This window comes from Ascaphus truei, chromosome 18, assembly GCF_040206685.1.
Source record: "Ascaphus truei isolate aAscTru1 chromosome 18, aAscTru1.hap1, whole genome shotgun sequence".
NCBI lineage: Eukaryota > Metazoa > Chordata > Amphibia > Anura > Ascaphidae > Ascaphus > Ascaphus truei.
This window is the reverse complement of record NC_134500.1, coordinates 10,100,852-10,116,045: the sequence shown is the minus strand read 5'-3', so window position 1 is coordinate 10,116,045 and position 15,194 is coordinate 10,100,852. Positions and strand designations below refer to the sequence as shown.

Sequence of the window (15,194 nt, the reverse complement as noted above, 5' to 3'; positions counted from 1 at the left end):
TACACATATTGAATGGAATTTTTTTTTTAAACAGCAGTTTGAACGGCTGCTTTATGAAATGTATTTTACTGTATCAAGACCATTACATTCTAGTTCCTCTAATAATGTTGAGATATTAACTGTTGGTTTAACACACTGCACATACATACAAAGCTTCATTCAGTCTCATCATAAACTGTACATTATTTATTTTGCAAACATTTTGTTCTTTCATTTTATTTGGAATTGTTTCAAAATAACAGACTATTTTAGAAAACATTTTATTTTGCTAGTTAATATTTTTTTTTTGTCGATCAAAAAAAATGCTCTACAGGTTATTAGATTAATATTTAAGATCACAGATAAATTATTCACAAATACTACAGCCAGCGCATCACCCGCAGTCAGCTTTCCCAGTCTTAATATTTTTAGATGCTTCATTTGTTTTTTCTTCCTTTTGATAAAAATATGGTGTCGTCGGCATAAAATGGGTATTTGGAAATCATGGACAGAGGCAAAGTTGTCGCGTGCTTTCGTATGACACAAATAATGTTTCTTTACCTGGCCTTGTCTCTATAACGGACTTTATTATACTAGGCAGAAGTAGTTACTTTTGCTGTCCACGCATACATTATCACAATTGGAGCATGATGGACCTTGCCTTTTCACCACAAATGATTTACTGGGAGTGACTGGTAACTATGTAGTGCATTGCAAAGCTACCCAGTGCAGGCCCTGCCACAAACCAGGGTAGCACATTCCCTGCACCAGAGAAATGGAGGGGGGGGGGGGGGAAGGAATTCCCCTGCAAGAATACAAAGCCATACAAATTCATTTTAGGCCAATGCTGGTGGGTCCTGATCTTAGATCTCCCCTTACTACCTCAGGGTTAAACAAAACACGTATATACACCAAGAGTGTGGGCATGCAACACGAGATTATGGTTAAGTAATAATCCCCAAAGGACAGGGCATTAGCTGGCCGTTAATGCCCAGTGTGAAGGCGTTCAACCCACCTGTGCATTCATGGCCTGGTAATGCCATATCCAGAGGGGATAACTATAGGTTACATGTTTAATACATTTGAAGAGACACAACCACTCTCCCACCCTCAACCAGTATCCAATCTAAGGACGGATTACCCTCTGACCCTGGCCCGAGGCAGGCACACATCCTTCCTTACCTACCTACCCCCACTCCACTGCCCAGGATCACCCCGGCCTTCTCCTGTATTACTTAAAGTAGTTGCTGGGCCCGCCTCTGGAACAGACCCCTCCCCTTCAGCTCAGAAAGACAAATTTATTGAGTTGCCAAGATTTTCAGGCATTACTGGTAGAATAATGTCTGAACATCTGCCAATCAGCTTTGAGAGCTGAAGGGATAATCAGGTCTTCGTGTCCAGCACAGAGGAGCAGGCACCCCCATACTGCCAAATCTGTTCAGCCCTTTTGCGCTATTGTTTAATGCAGGGATGACCAACTCCAGTCCTCAAGGGCCACCCGCAATCCAGGTAAACAAGATATCCCTGCTTCAGCACAGGTAGCTCAATCAGTGGCTTGGTCTTTGACGTAGGCAACTGTGCTGAAGCAGGGAAAGCCTTAAAACCTGACTTGTTGGTGGCACTTGAGTAATTGGAGTTACACTACTGCAGGGGGGGGGGGGGGGGGTTGCACAAGTTTGTCATCTGTTGTGATACCTTTTAGATTGGGGCAGTCCAATCTAGGACCAAAATGAATTTTAAAAAAGTAACAAGTTAAATATAGCCGCTTGACACATTTTAAAAATAAAATAGACAAGTACAAGTATTTTAAAATCATTTTTACAATTTCCAAGTTAAAACAACCGGTTTTGCAAATTTTCTTAATTACTAAAAGATAACGTCATTAATATTGTTAGCATAGCATTGTTCTTCTCTTTGCCCGGTAATTATGGTGCAATCACTCACAGACTTTGGTTGCAGTGTTCCCAATGAAAAACAAATGATATCCTGTTGCTCCAAGATAGAAATAAAGACCGTTACTGTAAAGGTGATTGAATCTTTCTGAAGACGCTAATTACACCAAGTTATTTTTTTTTTTTGACCAGCTAAATTGAACTGTCCCATTTAATGAACCAAGGATTATTCCCAAGTGTCTGTATGTAGAAGTTTCCCAAATCGCACAGGTCCATGTGTGCTGAAGCTACCGTTTATATATTTTTTTTTAAATTCTCCGATAGCCACTAACAAAATCAATTAAAATATTTCATAACCTACCCCAGCATCAATTTGCTAAGCTGGTATAACCAGCCTCACACTGAAAAGACCCAGAAGGTAAAAAACAAACAAAAAAAAAAACCTGTCTGTGAATAGGTTACTGGCTTTGCACTTTTGTAACCAGGCTGTGCAATATTACAAGCATCAACTTATACGGGTTCCATGTTAAAAATGAGCAAGCAAAAAGGCGACACTGTGTGCTCATTTGCATGTAATTTCCCAGCATCCCTGGCTGTAGTGGAAGCGCTGTATGCCAAAAGATAATGGCGAGAAGCAGAGTGGCAGACCTGTGAAAGTGCTCACAAGTGATAACCTACACGGAATCTGCACATACCTTCCAGAAAATGGGAATAATGCTCGATGTCGGATTCAAAAGGAGAACACCCAGATCCAGTACAATACAAAGATTCTCTCTGAAACTTACCATTTATTCAGTGACTTATTAAATAGAAATGTTTTATAAAACCAACAATTGATCACTAATGGAGACAGTGCACTATACCCAAGTAGTGGCTGTAATTTAAAAAATAAAAATAAAAAAAAAGGTTTGTAGATGGGAAGCCAGCCGAGGAAGGATAATGGGAGCAGGCTCGGAGTGGGGACAGGAGTAAGGCAAACGTTGGGCTACAGATGTGGGAAGATAGAGATACAGTAAGTGGGTGTTAAAGATAGAATGGCAGCTACAAAAGTAGCGCTAAAACGTTGCTGCCAGCGCCTAACTGAAAAATAATTCGCAATTCATGATGGGAACAGGGCGAGATTGAGGGAAAAAAAAAAACCCACCCGAAAGAGGGTTGCACGTGTTCGTTATACAGTTGAGCGTGTGGGGGGGGGGGGGGGGGGGGGGAAGCACAGATAGGTCGGGAGGCAAGTATGTGTACATATACGCCCTCGTTCACAGCAAAACATCTCGGCTGTAGTTGTTTACACGTGACATCTTGGGATTCTTAACCCAGCAATCCCACCCATTTGAACCCCCCTTTCCTGGTTCACTTGTCCACCCCAATGCGCATCGATGACATAATGCACATAGCCTGGTGGCAGATATGGAGTCAGATCGCTATAAAAACCTAGACAGAAAGCAGACGAAGAAACAGCAAGTCAGTTGACATGAGGAAAGCAAGAATGCTGCAGAGGCGGAAAGAGTTGATGACATCATAAAGGTATTAAATGAAAGATTTGTTGGTGGGAGAGAAGAGGAGGGGTGGGGGGGGGGGGGAAAGAGAAAATGGGCGAGAAAAAGGAAGGAAAAAAAAAAATCAAAAAAAATCAAGTCCATCATTATGTTGCGTAGGGTTGGCGTGCATGGGCTGAGTCGTAGTAAATAAAAAAAATTATCTGTATACACACGAGCAACCAGGATAACGGTTGAAACCAGGCCAATATGTTTTTGTTAACTATATTCCCAATATGCAGGTTATGTCGCTATGATTAATATATGCAAAATAACTTACCGAGCACGCTCCAAGATGCAATTGTTTGGAGCCATAAGTATATTGTACATTCCCACTCCGGCATATTGTGTCGTGTTAAAAACGCTACTGCACATTTTGGTTGTTACAGCAGAAAAAAAAGAATACACCAGATCTTTCTAAGCACCTCCGTAGTTGTCTCTGCTTCAGGCCGTGACTCAAGAGCTTCACAAAAGAAAGACTCGTGCCATCAGGAATTAAGGAGTTAAGACACTTTAGGTACCAGCAATGTATCATTAACCCTTTAACTGCTCTTAGGGAGCAGAGGGCATCCCAGGAGAGCCAAGCGAAGCAATAACACAGCCTGTACCAGTACGGTGCTGCACCCAAAGGCCCTCACATTTTAAACAAAAGCTGCAGGGAGGGAGATGAACATAAAAACTGCCCTATGGACCCACACACTGCCAGCAATCACACACACCTGAGCAATGTCTAAATACATTTCTATAAGAAAAATAAGAAGGGAAGCTTTTAATCTCTAATGTTCGTAGAGCAGAGGCAAATAAAAAGGTCTTAAAAATAAAAGAAAATGCAAATAAATAGCCCCGAGCTCCCAGGCTTTGCAAAATAAACAGCAAATAGAGTCACCTCCAAGTCTACAGCCAGACAACCTGCAGAGAGACACACACACACACGCACGCACACACAGCCAACTCCAGTCCTCAAGGGCCACCAACAGGACAGGTTTCTAGGATATCCCTGCTTCAGCACAGGTGGTAGTCATAATGACTGAGCCATTGATTAAGCCACCTGTGCTGAAGCAGGGATATCCTGGAAACCTGCCCGGTCAGTGGCCCTGGAGGACTGGAGTTGGCCACTCCTGCGCTGGAGAGCGGGGCTGCGCATACACAGGCACACGTTAGGATGATACGAGCTGGCGACAGTAACACACATCAGCCCCTGTTATAATGAGCGAATCCCATCATTTTACCGAGTATCAGAAACTGCTGCAGCACAGGAATTCCCTCAGAGAGAAGGGAGCCGGGAGAGGTCACTCCCACATGCCCGATTCTCATCATTTGTAAGCAAAAAAAATAATAATATTAAAATAATAGAATCCAATTACTTCAGGATAAATACAATGGGTTTAATCAGGGGCGGCCAACTCCAGTACTCAAGGGCCAACAGGCCAGGTTTTCAGGATATCCCAGCTTCAGCACAGGTGGTTCAGTCTAAGACTGAACCACCTGTGCTGAAGCAGGGATATCCTTAACACCTGACCTTGGTGGCCCTTGAGGACTAAAGTTGGCCGTCCCTGGATTAAGGAGTGAGGAGTTCACACACACACTATAAAAAACGAAGCCATTCCAGGCAGCAGAATATACTTTCGCCATCCTCTGTTCCTCTACGAGATCCAAAAGGGTCTCAAAAGGATGGAAAAACCTGTAGAGATGTTAAAGATTTTACTCAAGTCTCTGTTTTTGTGTTTTCCCACTTTTTCCAATCATAGGAATTCAGAGAAACCTGCAGTAAAAAAAGAAAATTAAAAGAACCAAATTTTTTTTTTTTTTTTTAAACCAGAGCTGTACCCCGGAGCCAGAGTGAAAAACCCAGGGTGAGGCTGAAAGACGTTGTCCTATTCTGTCCCATCCCCTACAGCATCAGGCTGATGTCCCCAGGGAGCGAGACCCCCTTCAAATCTTCTGGACCTTCTCCCCAACCACAACAGGATTTTCTTTCCTGATCTTTTCCGCTGCGTCGGCTTTGTAGTCGTAGGAGCAGCTGTGTATGTCCGAGTAACGGTGTGTCCCGCAGAATACGTTCCCGCATCGGCATTCAAACCCTGGCAGGAGAGAGGCGCAAGAGTTACCATTATGGTCTTCAGCGTGTAGGAAACAGCTTGCATGGGCGCTAGGAATTGGGAGGGGGCGGTCTGTTAGTGAACAATGATCACAGAAAAGCTGGGAGGATAGAGCAGTGAAACAAACGAGGGCAGGGGAGCAGCATATTGGCTTTAGGATTAGATGCTTTAGAGCAGGGGTGGGCAACTCCAGCCCTCAACGGCCACCACCAGGTCAGGTTTCCAGGCTATCCCAGCTTCAGCACAGATGGCTCAATCAGTCCCAGCACAGGTGGCTCAGTCTTTGATATGCCTTCAACTGAGCCACCTGTCCTGAAGCAGGGATATACTGAAAGCCTGACCTGTTGGTGGCCCTTGAGGACTGAAGTGGACCACCCCTGCTTTGGACTGCTTGATACCAACCAGAGAGTCCAATCTTTTTACGGCACATGAAGCATCGGTTCTTCTTCTTGAGTTTGGCTTTGTCCGGAGAGAGCTCTTGTTCCTCAGAGGAGTTGTGGGCGCTGTCTGATCCTGCAGCTGGGTAAAGGCACCAGAGAGAGGTGAGAAATGGTATAAGTGGCTCCCCGTTCTGTGCCGGTCACAGGAGAGGTTTCAAATTCCCCACATAGAAGTAAGACGGGTCACTTACCCATAGCACTGTCTAACTTCAAATCTGTTTCATTAAGTTTTCTCTTTCCCCTTCTTGATCCTTCTTCCAAAACACTGGGCTGTGCTCCCCCCTTTTCTATGCTTGAATAACTGAACCCCTTGCCTGAGAACCTGCCAGTGTCTGAGCAATCTGAAACATCCAACAGCAACACCTTCCACAGCTTGTTCCGAGTATAAGCCCCCAGCTCCAGCAACGACTGAAGTGCGCCCCATCTACCCATGTCCCTCTAATGATTCTATGGATCACCACCCCCACCCCCTCCTTAAACCATTCGCCCCGCTGCTTCTACAAGTTTCTCCCCAAAAACTTGTTTCCTCCTCTCCCAGACCCGAATCCTGCGGGTCATTTCCAACTTCAGATATTACCCTGGATGGGTCTGTCCTCTGACCACGCCGGATCTGAACCACGAGCTCTGCATCAGGTTTCAGACACTCAGATTCTTTATTTGATAATCATTTTGGTCCTGACACCAGAATCAAATAAATAACCCCCCCAACCCCCTCCCCCCCTTTTTTTATACTGATACTATACTAGGAGGAAAGGGGGGCACACCAGGTCTTGTACAAAATAAAAAAAATTTAAAAAAAAAGAACACATTTTTAAATATTTTAGGAAGATGTACATTTTTGGATCCCCATCACTTATGACCCAGGTGGCTCGGGCACACGCCCGATGTGAGGCGCAGTTACCACACACGTCTCCTCACCTGGTATTTCTTTCGCTTCTTCATCTTTGCTCTCTGTATTTTCAGCTTGTGAAGAGGGGACAGATTCCGGGTGGGGTGATGAGCTGAGCACAGAGAGAAATCAGAGACAGCGCTGAGAGAAGCATTTGAGAGCCATGATAAAGATGCCCCAAGGCGCCACACATATGCGACAGACAGACAGAGACATTACCTGGATTGTGTGGTCTGTGGGGGGACAGACTCGGCTACATCTGCTGCCAGCGAACCGATTGCATACTGTGTGGGCGATACCTCCACCCCATTTCCCACGGACACAACTACAAAGAGAGAGGGGGGGGGGGGGGAAGAAAATGAACGAGAAGAAACTACACACACTCACAGCACTGTGCACTAATCAAAACATCAATCGAAACGTGTGCAAACAGCGCTGAATTAGTCACCATATTAAGACACCCCACACGGTCACATACAGGCTCCAAGTTACATTATTCTCAACATTCAGAAGTGGCCACGCCTATTCACACTCCATTATCGCAGGCACAGATCCCTTACCTGGAGGACTATTCCTCCCACTGCTGCTGTTCTGCTTCTGCAGGTTCTCCTTGTAGCACACAGAACAGAGTCCGTTGGTTCGGGGATTGCCATAGAAGCCACAGCCAGTAGAACAGAGCAGAGGCGCCTGGCTGTGGTTGGTCTCCTGCGCCATAGTCATTCACCACCCAACTGTAAACAAACATCACACAGCGAATCACGTACAGCTGCACGGGGGCCAGGCGCAACTCAGTTTGTATGCCCTTCCCTGCTGGTAGTGTAAAACTGCAGAGCATTGCGTGTGTGGTATGGGCTCATCTTACCCATGGCCAGGCTCAGATGCTGGCTACTCACTTGGGGGCAGATGCGATGTACCGCTGGCTCCTGACATTAGATTTCTGCCTTTCCTAACTTCCTTCTTCTGAGCTACCTGTCAGTCCCTGCACCTCCAGATCTCGCCTGCAGATCTGCTGCTCATCCCTGTAAATACATATAGCTGGCATCACCCTGCCCACAGCAGACCCCAGGAACTCTGCTTGCCACACTGCACCCACAACAGAGACCTTTCCCAGGATATGGGAGCAAACGGACACTACAGCCTTTTAAATTTAGGGATAGGGTGTCCCTGCAAACATGAAGGTGCTAAGCAAGCAAAAATTCCAAGAATATATCGCCTGGATGCAATAAATCAACCCCCCCCCAAAAAAAACCCCCATTCAACTGTAGATTAGCGTTTTACAGAGGGCCAGTTACAAAATGTGCTCTCAGGCTGTCAGTTCCATTTAGCAACACACACTGGTGATATATATGGGCATGTTCTTACCCTGTGCAGCAACGCCATCTTTCACTAAGATTGTTAATGTTAATTGCGCTACACATGTAAGACCCGCACCCACCGTATATAAGCGCGGGTTTGGGTTTTAAAAGGTAAATTGGTAACAAATGCAAGGAGGTCTGTGACCCCTCCTTCTTGGTTTTAAGCTCACCCAGAGCACTTAATAGCGGGTCCAATTATACAGCTGTGAATGATCAGTCTGTTGAGACATTTCTTCCCCCATCAGAGAGGTGAAGAGAACATTTGCAGGTAGAATAGCACCTGCAGAAAAGTGATCACCGTGACCTGGTCACAGGCTTATAACGCTTTGGCCAAAGTAACTAAATGACCCTTACTTATGAGCAGAAAAACAGATGGCATTTAACTAGAAAATGTGTCAGATTGGGGCTTTTTTTTTTCTTTTTTGTGGTTCACAAACTAAAGCCTAAAATCTTAAGTACAAACATTTTATTTTTTTACAATGAATCTCTGAATAGTTCATATTTCTTTTATTTTTAACTAAATTATGGGCTCATGAGGAGCTGAAGAAAATAAGTCCCAACACAGAACCAGGGGGGGGGGGGGGGGTTGGGTCAGTCTGTGACATTCAGGTGGTTATGGAGGGGGGTCAGTCTGTGACATTCAGGTGGTTATGGGGGGGGGGGGTCAGTCTGTGACATTCAGGTGGTTATGGGGGGGGGGGGTCAGTCTGTGACATTCAGGTGGTTATGGGGGGGGGGGGGGGGTCAGTCTGTGACATTCAGGTGGTTATGGGGGGGGGGGGTCAGTCTGTGACATTCAGGTGTTTATGGGGGGGGTCAGTCTGTGACATTCAGGTGTTTATGGGGGGGGGGGTCAGTCTGTGACATTCAGGTGTTTATGGGGGGGGGGGTCAGTCTGTGACATTCAGGTGTTTATGGGGGGGGGGGTCAGTCTGTGACATTCAGGTGTTTATGGGGGGGGGGGTCAGTCTGTGACATTCAGGTGTTTATGGGGGGGGTCAGTCTGTGACATTCAGGTGTTTATGGGGGGGGTCAGTCTGTGACATTCAGGTGGTTATGGGGGGGGTCAGTCTGTGACATTCAGGTGGTTATGGGGGGGGGGTCAGTCTGACATTCAGGTGGTTATGGGGGGGGGTCAGTCTGACATTCAGGTGGTTATGGGGGGGGGGTCAGTCTGACATTCAGGTGGTTATGGGGGGGGGTCAGTCTGACATTCAGGTGGTTATGGGGGGGTCAGTCTGACATTCAGGTGGTTATGGGGGGGAGTCAGTCTGTGACATTCAGGTGGTTATGGGGGGTGGGGTCAGTCTGACATTCAGGTGGTTATGGGGGGGAGTCAGTCTGTGACATTCAGGTGGTTATGGGGGGGGAGTCAGTCTGTGACATTCAGTTGGTTATGGGAGGGGGAGTCAGTCTGACATTCAGGTGGTTATGGGGGGGGAGTCAGTCTGTGACATTCAGGTGGTTATGGGGGGGTCAGTCTGTGACATTCAGGTGGTTATGGGGGGGGGGGGGTTACTGACGGGAGAATGACTCACCTGCGGCCTCCAGGAAGCGGAGACCTCCCCCTCACCAGGCCTCGCAGGTCTCCTCCCCCCTCTGCCCTCTCCTCACCACCCGGCTTCTCCCCCCCTCTCTCTCCGGGTCTCTCCCTCCCCCCCGGTCCCGCTAAGTGAAGCTGCCGGGGAGTCACTTCCCTCTTCTTCGCTTCCGGTTTCCTGGCCTGACTTCCGCTCTTGAGAAGTTTTTCCCCCCTCAACTTCCGGGTGCGCCTGCCTGATTCTCGCTGGGGATTGGTTGCTGCGTTGTGACGTTTCGCTGTTTAATGATGACTCCATGACGTCACCCAGGCGTTTAGCTACAGCTGAGCATTCAGGAAGGGCAGCACTGGTCACGTGACAGGCTCTCACCCAGTCTCTCTCATGTATTTATTTATCAGTGGTCACTAATGGTGCTGAAACGTCTGATAACGAGACCAAGAAAGACAAGTGAAATCCTACAGAGGGCAGACATCAGAACTCAGAGCAATGGCAATTCCTATAATGTATCCCATATTCATGTTACACTGAACTGAAGGCCTGGGGGCAGTACCTGGGAAGGTTAGGGGAAGGCCTGGGGGGGCAGTACATGGGAAGGTTAGGGGAAGGCCTGGGGGGCAGTATCTGGGAAGGTTAGGGGAACGCCTGGGGGGCAGTACCTGGGAAGGTTAGGGGAAGGCCTGGGGGGCATTATCTGGGAAGGTTAGGGGAAGGCCTGGGGGGCATTATCTGGGAAGGTTAGGGGAAGGCCTGGGGGGCATTATCTGGGAAGGTTAGGGGAAGGCCTGGGGGGCATTATCTGGGAAGGTCTGGGGGGCAGTATCTGGGAAGGTTAGGGCAAGGCCAGGGGGCAGTATCTGGGAAGGTTAGGGGAAGGCCTAGGGGGCAGTATCTGGGAAGGCCTAGGGGGGCACTATCTGGGAAGGTTAGGGGAAGGCCTAGGGGGCAGTATCTGGGAAAGTTAGGGGAAGGCCTGTGGGGCAGTATCTGGGAAGGTTAGGGGAAGGCCTGGGGGGCAGTATCTGGGAAGGTTAGGGGAAGATCTGGGGGGCAGTATCTGGGAAGGTTAGGGGGCAGTATCTGGGAGATTTGGGTTGTGTCTGTGGGTATCTAGCACAGTGTTTCCCAACTCCAGTCCTCATGAAACCCCAACAGGTCAGGTCTTAAGGATATCCCTGCTCCAGCACAGGTGGGTCAATCAGCAGCTCATTCATTTTGACTGAGTCCTCTGTGCTGGAGCAGTGATATCCGTAAGACCTGACCTGTTGGGGTTTCCTGAGGACTGGAGTTGGGAAACACTGATAATTCTAGCAGGTGTTTGGGATGGGACCACGTGAGCAGACATGGCTGGCTCACTCCCCCAATGGTCGAGTGCGTTAAGTGTTTAGTATCTTGGAGGTGTGTACAAGTCGTGGGCGGAGTCACGTGGCAGGCGTGCGCGGACATGGCGTCTCTCCGAGCAGTGAAGCAGGCGCTCAGATTGGAGCTGAAGCAGCGGGTCTCAGCCCTGGGCTCTTCAGAGAAGCTGCGGCAATCCCAGGTCGTGACCCGAAAGGTGCGTGCGATCCCCGCGCCCCTATCACAATGATCTAATCTAGCTGGCGGAAGTTAGTAGAAACACTGCGGCGTCCATCTTAAGTGAGGGCAAAGCAGCGGCGTCCATCTTAAGTGAGGGTGAAGCAGCGGCGTCCATCTTAAATGAGGGCGAGCCCTTGGTTATTGATGGAGTGCTTTTGTAACCTCTGAGGGCTACCTGCTGGCTGCTCCTATAATTACTGACACAATTTTACTCTCTGGTACAAGGTCTATGTGCACGGGGATGGCTTTAGCACTCCAAGTTATATACTTAAGTCTCTTTGAAGTATCACTCCTATAAAGTAAAACAAATATATTATTTTCACTAATACTACATATTGCTTTTGAGAGGGCTGCGAGTATCAGATACGTATATACTCTAGTCCAGGGCCGGGCAAACTTTTCCCTCTGCGGCTAGCCCCAACCCCCTCTCCCCCCTTATCTTGTCTCCGGTATCAAATGACGCAATGTGTCGTCATGTGACCAAATGACGCTGCGTTGCCAGAAGCCGCCGGAGACAAGGTAATGGAATTTACAGATGCCTCGCGTTGTCCCCTGGCATTTAATTTAAATGCTTTTGGGAAGAGCGCAGGGCCTCTAAGCCCCCACCTCCACACTGACCCCCCCCCAGCCACCCATTTTGTGCACCCCTGCTCTAGTCCATAAAAATGGATGAGCAAATCTGTAGTCGTAGTAAAACCCATATATACCGGGAGGTAACTCAATATATTACTTCCTGGTAATATATATTTTTGTATTTATAAAAATATTTTAAGTCCATGAACCAAGAGACGCGAGAGACTGAACCTTGAGCTTGTCACTTGTGCTGTGATGCCACGGAAGGTGTGTGTAGTGAGTGGTTCTGTGGTATCTCCATGTAGCTTGGTTTTCCTCTCGTGCCGATGAAATGTTCTTGCAGGTGCTCACTCACAGCAGATATGTGACGGCGAAACGCGTTGCCCTTTTTCTGAGCATGCCGGATGAGGTGCAGACTGCAGGCATCATACATGATATTTTTCAACAAGGCAAAGAATGTTTCATTCCACGTTACCGGCCTCGCAGTAACCACATGGATATGGTGAGACTCAATTCAGTGGAAGAGATCAGTCAGCTACCGGTGACCACATGGAACATCTCCCAGCCTGCCGAGGGTGACTGCAGAGAAGAGGCTCTGTCCACTGGTGAGAAAATGATGAATATTGTCTGTATCTACCCATGTTTAGGATGTCCATGTTTGTACTGGTATTAAATCAACAAAGCAGTAATTACAGTGTATCCGTGTCTCATCAGAACACAGGCATTACATAACATTCTGTTCCCCATTCACCAATCCTTACAGGGGGACTGGATCTCATTCTGGTACCTGGACTGGGATTCGACAAGGAAGGTCGCCGTTTGGGAAGGGGGAAAGGTTATTACGATACTTTTCTGGAGCGCTGCAGCCAGCAGCTTGCTGAGAAACCGTACACTATGGCGTTGGCATTTCAGGAGCAGATGTGTGAATCCGTCCCTGTAGCTCAAAATGACATTGAAATAGATGAGATCCTCTGTGCAGGAGACTTGGAAATACTGCGCGGCTGACTCTGTAGGATGTATCAGACAGACAGAGGGGAAAAGTAGGAGCTGCAATAAGTTGTCTGACACTGGTGTTTGATTTATAACTCTGTCAATGTAAAATAAATCCTCCCACACGTCACCACGCATTTCTCCTATCATGTTTATAGTAACATGTGTAGGACATATATTGTGTATGTGTGTTGCTGGACTTTGGACTGTAAGAACCCGACAAGAGAGTAATGTTTGGACTCTGCAATCATGAACCAGAAAGGAATGAGTTAATGTTTTAATGCAGAATAGGGTGAGTTTGAAGAAGATAAGATGTCGAATACAGGTAACATCTGGGTTGCCACCTTCAACTGAAGGTCTACCCCGAGGGGAAAAAAATCCCTTGGCAGCGTGCTGCGGCGGCGTCTCCCAGCATCCTGCTGCAATCCCCCCTCCAATGCAGTGAACATGGCTGCCGCCGCGTTTCCATGGTAATGAGACTGCAGTTGGAGGGGGAATTGCAGAAGAATGCCGGAGTCTCGGAGACGCCGCTGCCACCTGGAGATTGACGGGCTAAACCCGTAGGCCGGAGGTAAGTGCCCCGAAACCCGGAGTCTCCGGGTCAAACCCGGAGAGCTGGCAACCCTGACCACACCCTACATACTAAACCACAGACACAAAATAACCCAGCCTCTACATACCCACAGACAAGACCACCCAGCCCCTATATACTAACCCACAGAAACCTGACCACCCAGCCACTACATACTAAACCACATAAACAAATGAGACTTCACATGTTTGGTCCAAAAAACACGTCTGTGGAAATCTGATTTACATAATACATTGCTATGTCTTATGTACACATTTTTTCCCATTAAAACAACATAAGCCCACCCCTGTCGTAAATCAGCTGTGAGATTGCCTTTTTTTACGATAGATTAAAAAAATCTTCTACTAAACGACGTTTACGGTTTGCCTCAATATATAAACGCACTCATAACATCCCTTCTCTAATACTCAGACACACGAGTCACATCAATAGATTCAGGTGCTCATGACGGGCGTAACGAGACTTAGTATGAACTCCTTGCCCCTAAATTTGAGTGACAAATGGATATCTGTTCCTTATTACCTGCTAGACCTCATGTGCCTGGCCTCATTGCATGCCACTCTGTGCCACGATTACACACATGTAACTCTTAGTATGTACAGTAGATGACGTCACATGATATTCTGTTTTTTAATGAAGTCCTTCAACGAAAGCATACCCTGTGTGTCACCTCTCTCTGGAATGCACCAGTAATTATTCACACAGGTTTAGTTTTATTTGAGGCTGACAGAGTCGTCTCTGGTTAGCGTTTATGACCTTCGAAACAACCCATGTGTCACTTTTAGTGGGCCATCTGTTACAGCCCCCTCCCGCCCCACCTCCCAATTAAGTCTTTTGTGAAGACCAGCACAGACCCAGGAAAAGTCTTGACCTGTCATAAACCCAATATATTGTATTTTTAAACTCAAACTATAGCTACATTTATCCCTGAAGCACCAGTTTGGTTAAAATACATAGTATCTCGTGATATTATCATGACAGCCCCAAGCCTCTTACCTCCTATGATGGAGCATCATGCCGATGCTGCAGGAGGAGATGCCGCTCCGGAGAAGGTAAGAGGCACTTAGGAAAATGCCAACCCCGCCCCCCCAATTGTGTAATTAATGATGTGTTATTTAGGGAGTTTATAAGCTCAACAGCAAAACAGCAAGTGTCTAACTCCCGATGCACAGAAAAAGATAATCACCCTCTGCAAAGTAGTGAGGCATATAAAGCAGCGGTCTAAGATGCCATTACCCCCCACATCCCTTTAGTATCTGCATCAATACAATCCACACAATGATAAGTAATTAGCTAAGTTGCCGATCGATCCGTTCTCCTGTGATCGATCGGCGAAGATTCTGCTTGTGGGTTCACTAAATGGCTGTAGAGTGCAGCAGAAGAGGACCAAAGATGCAAAGTTCTGTGGGGAAGATCATGTGACAAGGCAGTCAATAGATAGAATAGGTGTACTGCTAGAGAGAGGGTAGGGCTCAAAAAGGGGTGTGCCAGGGCCTGTCTCAGAAGAGGAAGGGGATGTGACTTTGTAAATGGTTGCTATAGAAACAAAAAATGCTTTTTACATTATAATACATAAAACATGTCATTCAGAATTGTATAAAAAAAATGCTACTAGTATTTTCTCATAGTACAGAACTGACTTATTAAAAAAAAAAAAAAAACGCTTTAGGATTTTGCTTGGTCTGCAGCTTTAATATGCTCCTCCATTTCGGCTGCTTTTTCTCGGGGTTGAGT

At 47.0% G+C, this 15,194-nt stretch overlaps 2 protein-coding genes across 5 annotated transcripts; one reads left to right on the top strand and one right to left on the bottom strand.

The window, feature by feature from the left end:
- Nucleotides 1-1,781: 1,781 nt before the first annotated feature.
- Nucleotides 1,782-10,001, bottom strand: ZFAND6 (zinc finger AN1-type containing 6). Of its 3 annotated transcripts, XM_075575452.1 has the most exons (8): nt 9,728-9,998; nt 7,728-7,853; nt 7,395-7,565; nt 7,054-7,159; nt 6,864-6,946; nt 6,137-6,286; nt 5,908-6,024; nt 1,782-5,487 (listed from the first exon to the last, which is right to left on the bottom strand). In XM_075575452.1, the coding sequence occupies exons 3-8, from the start codon at nt 7,552-7,554 to the stop codon at nt 5,339-5,341; spliced, it is 765 nt and encodes a 254-aa protein (XP_075431567.1). In that variant the 5' UTR covers nt 7,555-7,565; nt 7,728-7,853; nt 9,728-9,998; the 3' UTR covers nt 1,782-5,338. The 3 variants fall into 3 exon arrangements, with proteins under 3 accessions (XP_075431567.1, XP_075431568.1, XP_075431569.1); XM_075575453.1 differs by lacking the exon at nt 7,728-7,853 and having other exon boundaries at nt 9,728-10,001; XM_075575454.1 differs by lacking the exon at nt 6,137-6,286 and having other exon boundaries at nt 9,728-9,941.
- A 926-nt stretch (nt 10,002-10,927) lies between these two features.
- On the top strand, nt 10,928-12,998 carry MTHFS (methenyltetrahydrofolate synthetase). 2 transcript variants are annotated; one of them, XM_075575455.1, is made up of 3 exons: nt 10,928-11,282; nt 12,222-12,483; nt 12,642-12,998. In XM_075575455.1, the coding sequence occupies exons 1-3, from the start codon at nt 11,091-11,093 to the stop codon at nt 12,881-12,883; spliced, it is 696 nt and encodes a 231-aa protein (XP_075431570.1). In that variant the 5' UTR covers nt 10,928-11,090; the 3' UTR covers nt 12,884-12,998. The 2 variants fall into 2 exon arrangements, with proteins under 2 accessions (XP_075431570.1, XP_075431571.1); XM_075575456.1 differs by lacking the exon at nt 10,928-11,282 and adding an exon at nt 11,302-11,523.
- Nucleotides 12,999-15,194: the final 2,196 nt, after the last annotated feature.